This window comes from Gavialis gangeticus, unplaced genomic scaffold (assembly GCF_001723915.1).
Source record: "Gavialis gangeticus isolate Ggan-Ray unplaced genomic scaffold, GavGan_comp1, whole genome shotgun sequence".
Classification (NCBI taxonomy): domain Eukaryota; kingdom Metazoa; phylum Chordata; order Crocodylia; family Gavialidae; genus Gavialis; species Gavialis gangeticus.
The window spans coordinates 10,216,641-10,225,185 of NW_017729000.1; the positions used below are offsets into that span (position 1 = coordinate 10,216,641).

An 8,545-nucleotide genomic window follows, 5' to 3' on the forward strand; every position below is an offset into this window, starting at 1 on the left:
TTATTAGGGCAGATTCTGCTTCCATTTCCCACATGGAATCTAGGTGTGCTGAAATCACCAAAGAGTGTGTGTGTGTGTGTGTGTGCGTGCGCGCATGCGCGCATACTTTCCTAGATGAGTATAAGAGAGGATTATAAAGGGAACATTTGAAAACGATCCAAAAGGATGGCTTTGGGTTTGTTGTAGAAATGGTTTGGAATTTCATAACTGTTCCAAAAATAGTTGTGGGAGTCTTACTTCAATGGGTTTGCTACAGGTAAAATATTCAGACTTGCTGAGAGGTCTTCTTAAGTCTGCCTCCATTGAAATTAGGTGTCATTTCACCATTAAGTGAATGGAGCTAACTTAGGTTAAGACCTTTTGAAAAGTCTACCCTATATGGTCTTTAAGGCACCAGACTGTATATTTTTCAGAGTAGGTTTACCTTTCTACAACTGGCTTATGGCCAAAAATAATTGCCTTGACACTATTACATTAATTTGGAGTCAGCAAACAGGATTTAAAGATTATTGTCTGAGGTTCTTATGAGTGCCTCCACCCCGACCACACTCCATTTCCAAACACACTTCTCCTAAAGCAAACACACAGACAATATTATGAACATCTGATGTCCAAATATCCTATGTTAACATCTGTTTTCCCCAGGGATGATATGGTCAGAATGCAAAGAAATCTGGGAAGAAGGGCCTCGGGAGTATGTCCTGCATCTTTGGAACCTGCTGGATTTCGGAATGCTCTCCATCTTTGTGGCATCATTCACTGCAAGGTTCATGGCTTTTCTCAAAGCCACCGAAGCACAACAATACGTAGATCAGTACGTTCCGGATGATGACCTTAATAATGTCACCCTTCCCCCTGAAGTTGCTTACTTTACTTATGGTAAGATGTTTTTTGCTCTTTAATGCTCCATGTTCTTTAAGGGTAACGTGCAGAAAGCACCAGCTTCCCTTTTTAACCTTCTCGAAGCTTTCTCAAATTAAAGTGGATTATTCTCCTCAGATCTATCCATTACAGCCATGCTGGTAAACAGCTACCCCATGCTAAAAAGGAATGGAGATCTAAGCCTCGCTCAGTCTCTGAACATGTACTGAGGCCAGACTCAGCTCAATCACATGTTGAGAAGGCAACAACTAATCTTAAAACCAGAAGGGGACAGATATATTTTAAAGTCGAGATAGAAGAATTTGTTCTGTTCCCTCAAAGTAAAAGAGATGCAAGGCTACTAAATGTATCATCCAGAAGCGATGTGGTCTGGTGAGGTTGATGGACTTCTGTGAAATTGTGGGGGTTTGGCATGTGAAAACATGGGAGGACTGGGCTATCAGTATTAAAGAAGAAACCATCTCTTGAGAAAAGCAACTATGAAATGACATTCCTGATTATTTTTAGTAAATCTAATATCTAATTTGTCTACAGCTGAGTGTTTGTTGCCACGACTTCATGCACCTTTGATTTTTTTGTGGGGTCTCGGTAAGCCTTTGTCTTTTGTATCGTAGTCTACAGCCAGGGGCAGGCAATTATTTTGGTCAGAGGGCTGCTTACTGAGTTTCAGAAAGCCATTGAGGGCTGCATGATAGGCAGCCCAGGGCAGATTAATATTAATTTTCTAAAAGTTTTAGGGGCCCTGCGGGCCGGACATAATGGCCTGGCAGGCCGCATCCGGTCCCCGGGCTGCATTTTGCCCACCCGTGGTACACTGAGCGATTAGATCAGATGTATCCTGCCAGCATGCCATCTAATGACTTTGAGCTACATAGCCCCTTCCTAGGGAAAACAAAAAAATACAGAAGGGAAACTAAGAGAAGTGGAAAAAACTACAAATCTTGTGTAAGCTTCCTTTGTTCATGTTCAAAAGCATCAGCTTCTTACAACGGTCCACTATTTCCGTGCTTGAGAAGCTGCTTTTTGTTATATTGTGTATTGAGGATGACTACTGATTTCTGCAGTAGCTCGTTGCGTTCATTAATAGATGACAAGCAGAAACAATTCTAGAACCACAGTTTTCTCAGACTGACACTCAGTGGGTGCATCTACACGTGCAGTTAGTGCAGCGTGATAAATTCTGGAGCAGTTCACGCCAGAGTCAGCTGCTCCTGGGTGTAGTGTCTGCACATGTGCCCATGACTGCAATACTTAGAGCCAGGGTGGAGCATCCCCCGGCTGGCAGGCAGCCAGGAGGATCAACCCCAGGCTCCTGGTGGTGGCGGAGGATAGTGGAGGGGCTGGCTGGGGCACAAGGGTGCTATAGTGTCGGGCTAGCCGGCAGGCAGCCCCCCCACACTTTTGCACTCTTGTGCCACAGCTAGACACTGTCACCATCTACATGTGCACTGTGCTGGAGTAAATTACTCTGCTGTAGAATAGTACAGTCCTGGACAGTACTATTCTATGGCAGAGTTAATTAACTTGCTACGCCCTAAAATGGGCACACACATAGATGGTGGTGCTTTACTGCGAAGCTCATTAGTCAACTCAACAGTAAAGCTCCTATGTAGATGCACCCAGTGACACCTAAAGATGATTGGTACCCACAAAAGGGCTAGATCCAATAAAAGATATAAGTATCTGATCTGTAAGATGAAATCCAGAGTCCTAATTAGATACCTAGACTCCCTATAGACACCTAGGGGCCCCTGTACATGTGCAGGTAAAGGCGCCATGGGATCCAATATGCGATCCACACAGTTAAGCCTCCTGTCATGTCGCATGTTTTGGGACTCCCAACCCTAGCTGCACATGGTTCAGCCCTGGGGTTGGGAGCCCAGGCAGCCGACCGGGCTCCCAGCCACTAGGAAGACACTGCTACCTGTGCAAATTAAAGCTGGATACCAACCCACTATAAAGGTAGTACACATTTTTTAGGTCTAACCATAGCTGGTTGGAGCATTGTATGGCATGATAGCAACTTCACACATGTAGCTGGTTTTAGTTAATTGTGCAATTAACCAGTTAATTGCACAATACCTGTAATGTGTCGAGGGGTCCCTAAGATTCAGAATGGGGATCTCAACAGCCAACACTCTGAGCAGAAAACTGGCTAAGCTAGCCAATAGAAAATGTTGGGCACAGGGGGTGGAAATCCAGTTAGGCGGTGGGCGTCTCAGTCAAGATTGTGTGATAATGCTTCCATCCGTAACCCAGAGTTCACCCCTTAAATTGGGCGCCTACATATTTTTCTCCAGAAATCATTATTCTTTTTTTCCATACGAATGTTTGTCCTGGTGATACAGGAGCACTCGCACAGAAAGAGGGAAACCTGAGATCAGCTGAGAGGTTTCAAACCCACACCTCCCAGGAGAACGCTCTGCCCACCTGGCTATGAGTTAATCCAAGTGAGCAGTACCCTCCTCCCTTCCTCCTGAAGCTATAATTGGGTTCATAAAATAATTCAAGACTCACTGGGCCAGAAAGGAAACAAAAGGCGGTCTCTATAGGCTAGTGGTTAGGGCACGTGTCATAGGAGGAGTCAGGACAGAGGAAATGTTCCGTTCCCTACTGAGGACCTGAAAGGTTGTGTGATGCAAAATGCATAAATAGTCCCGGGAAAGGGACTAAAACTGAGGTTTCCGTCTGTCCAGTGAGATTCCCATGCTAACCCAGAGAGTTTGCTTCCTTTCACTCTCTCTGCCCAATGAACCCTCTTGCTCTATATTGCCACAGCCGTCAGTGAGAAAAGTCAGGAGTGCTTCTCCATCCAGAATAGCCTGGTGGTTGGGGCAATCTCCTGAAAGATGTGGGTTTGAACTCTCCTGGCTGAGGAAGGAACTAAATTTGAATCTTCCGCTTCCTGGGTGAGCGCTGTCATCGTTAGGCTTTGACATGAAACGTGGGTGGCAGTGACGCCATTGCAGCCATCTCTTCCCATACTCGTGTTTTAAGACAAAACAGCAGCTGCAACTGCATTTTGTACAGAGCCTGCTTCTGTGGTTAGACGTGGCCTGCGAACATCTGCTGCACTGAGCTACTTGGAAGACTTGGGTCCTCATTTCTGGTTGGACTCAGTGGGTGTAAGTCAGGATAATTCCTGGAGCGATTTGCTAGATGCCAGCTGAGCTTCAATGTGTGCAGTCGTAATATTGACAAATAAGAATGTTTTTGGATAAAATATGTGGCAACCGCTTCTCTTACTCGCTGGACAAATAATAATGGTGAGGCCTGAATCTGTTGTGTTGTGTTGTGTCTTCCTTCTGGTTTGCTTCTGGACTATGGAAAATATTTGCTTTTGGTTATATGGTAAGGAGTGCCCTCATGTGGAAGAACATTGTCATTTATAAATCCGTGTCGTTTCTAACGTTAGGAAGAACCTGTAGGGCAGGAAGTCTTGGGAAGCGGGGACGGAGGGGTCCCAGAAAAAGTGGTTGATATCAATCCACTTGTATTTTCTCATTGCACCTGGGGAAGGACTATTTATATTTTAAAAACTGCAAATAACAAAGTGTTCATTTGCTGATAGATTACATTTTTTTCCTAAAAGCTCTTAAGCAAGGCGATGTTTTTCCCAGGCTTATGGAAATTTAATTTGCAACAGAAAAAACAAGCATAAATTAAGCAAAAGCCATACATAATGAAATTAGAAATATAATGCAAGAAAATTATTAAGCATTTTGATACTTGAAGATACATTTTCTTTTTATATTGTGACAAAAGCTGTAGCTTATTCAGATGACAAAAAATAGGGTTTTTTAGGTAATTAAAGAACCTGGAAAAGTTGCCATTACGTATTGAACTGCACTGCTTGCTGATGGAGTTTGGGTTTTATTTGCTGCCCAGCAGTTTACAGCGCAACCTTTATAAATTGATTTTTCTTGCCATTTTGTTTTAGGCCGCTTCATAAAATTCAGTGTAGCACTCCAGCCATACCCATTCAAGTGCAGCCCCTGTCAAAATAAATGAAAATGAACAAACTTAGAAATAATTATATGACCATTTAATTTCAGAAAAGAGCAAGATATTAAAATCCTCTGGGTTTATCAGGGAAACCATAGGTGTTAAATTCTTTTTGAAGTCTATTATACCAAGCAAATGCATAGTAGAAAAACAAAGCATATTGAATATTGTCCCCATAAGGAAAGCTGTTTGCTTTGGCATGGTTAGGTTGGGTTTTTTTCCTTTTGCTTTTTCTATTTATAGACTATGAGTGAAATAGTGAATTGCAAAAATTCTCACTTGACTTCAGTGGAGCCAGAATTTCACTCTACTAGTTCTTCATTCCAGAGTCATGTCATTGTATTAAAAGTCAGCTGCTTTTATTTTGATTGCTTGGCCAAGAGGGAAACAATTTATTGGGAACTGATACAGAATGAATAGCAAAGAGATCTGAAAACTAGTTTTCCTCCTAGATTGGTAAGGCACAAACACGCCATTAAACTGGCATTGTGGTAGCCTTCCGTTCAAGTTACCTTCCAGTCTGCTACCTTTCAAACAGCCTAGGTTCACGCTAATAATACTTTAATTTACTGCCGTGCCATTAGATATGTATTTATGTCACTTCTGAGTCAGAATCCCCACCCCCCTTTTCCATTTTGAATCTCAATTCACGCAAAAGCACCTAGATACGATAATAATAAGAGGGAAATCAACTTTTGGGTAGAGTAGCTAGATGACGTGCATATAGATAATACCAAGAAGAACATCAAGAACAGAAGCAAGAGACCACATTTCTCAGAACTGTTTTCAGTTGGAGCAGTTAACACAAGCTGGAGAGATCAAGTGGTATGGAGGCTCCATTTTTTTTTTACAGGAATAAATCCAAACCTCTGTGGTCTAATGGTTGGGCTGGATTCCAGTGAGTTTCTTTTCATGTTCTTGTGGTGCCCTTCATTCAAAGCAAATAATCCCAAATTAGCAATTACCTTCTTTCTGTTTGCATTTGAAATTGCACCATGACACAACTTTTATGATCTGCAACTGGAACTGAAGCAAATATAGCCAATAAGGCCATGGCCAGGGAGTAAGGGAGCAGGGGTTCTGTTCCTGTCTCTGTCAGTGAGTTGCTATGTGGCCATGGGCAAATCATAAGTAACCTTCCCATGCCTCTGCTTCTCCAAATGCGGCTAATAATTCCTACCCGTTTTGGAAAAGCATTGTGAAACCCACAGCTACTAGGACATTATACTTCTCCTTCCAGTCCTGGTCACAACCAAGACCCAGAATCTATATCACAGGTGATTTATGTTACAGATTTCTTTCCCTAGCTCTTCCCATTACTAACACTTTATGCACATGTATTGTTTTAGCCAGGAACAAGTGGCTTCCCTCGGATCCTCAGATCATATCAGAAGGACTATATGCAATAGCTGTAGTACTCAGCTTCTCCCGCATTGCTTACATTCTTCCAGCGAACGAAAGCTTTGGCCCCCTTCAGATCTCTTTGGGAAGGACCGTGAAGGATATCTTCAAGTTCATGGTCATCTTCATCATGGTGTTTGTTGCCTTCATGATTGGAATGTTCAACCTTTACTCTTACTATCTTGGTGCAAAATATAACCCAGCGTTTACAACGTGAGTACCTAGGAAAGACGACTACAGTGAGTATTGGTTGAGGCATAACAACCTTCCTTTCTAGGCTGCCTCCTGGGTAATTTTGCATGCCTTTACGTGACCAATGCAGTTTACACTTTATAGCTGAAACATACATTCAATTATTCAAAGCAGTGTAGAGGTTTCTCATTGCACGAGCCCATTAAAGACAAAAAGACATGCTTGGCTAAAAAATTCTTCATGGTTTAATAGGCATTACAGTTTAATGCTTAGCTATCCTCAGGCTAAGTGCTCATCCAGAAGTCTCTCTTAGTATCACAGAAAAGTAGGGCTAGAAGGGACCCTAAGAGATCACCTAGTTTGACCCCCTGAGGCAGGATGAAGCATGCCCTGAACATACCCAACAGATTCTCCCTCCATCATCTCTTGCACTTCCATGTCATCACTCACCATCCCTCCTGTGGACTCAGCCACCTTCATTCTCCCTTCCTGAGCAGCTGCTTCTCATCCTGATTTTTGGGGTCCCTCTTGCCTCTTGTCAGAGCAGCCTAGTCACTCAGTCATGCGTCTCCTTTTCAGTAAGCATTCTGCTATCTTTGATCTCATTAAATGCACTGCAAGGCCTTTTCTGGCTCACAAGTTCATGGTGAGAGCTCAGTATCTGCCAACTGCCTCCAGTTTTACATGCTTTAGATTTTCCTTGGGTCAGAGATGTCCCAGGATACTCTGTAGGCATCAAACCTCCTTGCCTCAGTCACATTATCTCTGGCTTGCATTGAATGGCTTGCCAGCACGACAACTGAATGAGACCTGGGTGTCATGATTGGCAACAAAATGAACATGAGCCACCAATGTGATGCTGTAGTTGGCAGAGCTAATCAAACATCTACCAAGGCATCTCAAGCAAGGCTAAGGATGTCATCCTCCCTCTCTACTCGGCCTTGGTGAGACTGCACCTGGAATACTGTGTCCACTTCTGGGTGCCGCACTTCAGGAAGGATGTGGAGAAGCTCAGGAGAGTCCAAAGGAGGGCCACACACATGATTAGAGGCCTAGAGACCAGCTCATACAAGGAGAAGCTGAAAGACTTGGGACTGTTCAGCCTGGAGAAGAGAAGACTCAGAGGGGACTTGGTGACAGCCTATAAGTATATCGGGGTGTGCATCAGGGTTTGGGGGAGCATCTGTTCACCAAAGTCCACCAGCTGAGGACAAGAAATAATGGGCAGAAGCTGAGTGAGGATCACTGCAAGCTAGACATAAGGAAAAACTTCTTTACAAGTCAAGTACCGAGGTTTTGGAACAGGCTTCCTCAGAAGTGGTACAGCTACCCACCCTGGCGAGCTTCAAAAAGTGTCTTGACACCCATCTTCCTGTCCAAGTGCAAAGGGGCTGGACCCAATGATCTGTAAGGTCCTTTCCAGCCCCCAACAACTATGAAATTATGAATGGGGAGGTAATGCTGAATCTTTGATTAGAAAGCTTGCAGTCTCCCATTTTGACGTTAGATCCCAAGTCTTCTGGAGAATGTGGCATCAACAGGGACAGAAGCCTGGTAATTTAGAAATTCTTTTTTCTGGAGGAAAATAGTAAAAAAAAGAACAAGCAAGAAAGGGTTTTTTATGGGATGAGTGAATGTGAAACAAAAATTTTCATAAAATTATCTCTGAAAATAGCAGTGGGGAACCGTCTTATGAATCACTTTAAAAAAAGAGAACAGAACAGCTTAAGTATATGATTTTTGTTAGGCATGTATGACATGGCAAATATTTGCTTCGGATTTGGATTCGGCTGATTTGGAGGGACAGTGATTTGATTCGGAGATTCAAATCACTGTCCTGATTTGATTCAGCCAAATTGGATCCGAAGATTTGGCACCGCTTCAGAGATTCGGCGATAGACTAAACAGGCAGCAGTCCTCACCACGCTGGACACAGCTGGCTCCAGCTGGTAAGTCTGTTGTGGTGGGTAGAGGGGGAGGGCAGGGGAGTGGGAGGGCAGATCAATGCCCCCACAGCGAGGGAGGGATTGGAGCTGGGGCTGAAACAAGCTGCCCAGTTGGGGGG

General features: G+C 43.6%; 1 protein-coding gene across 1 annotated transcript in view; it reads left to right on the forward strand.

Moving 5' to 3' along the window:
* The window catches only part of LOC109289932 (short transient receptor potential channel 7-like), a 96,622-nt gene that overhangs the window by 51,166 nt on the left and 36,911 nt on the right, over positions 1-8,545 (forward strand). The window contains exons 4-5 of the mRNA XM_019506239.1: positions 646-879; positions 6,237-6,501. Coding sequence (XP_019361784.1) covers positions 646-879; positions 6,237-6,501 — 499 coding nt within the window. The remainder of the gene's footprint in view (positions 1-645; positions 880-6,236; positions 6,502-8,545) is intronic.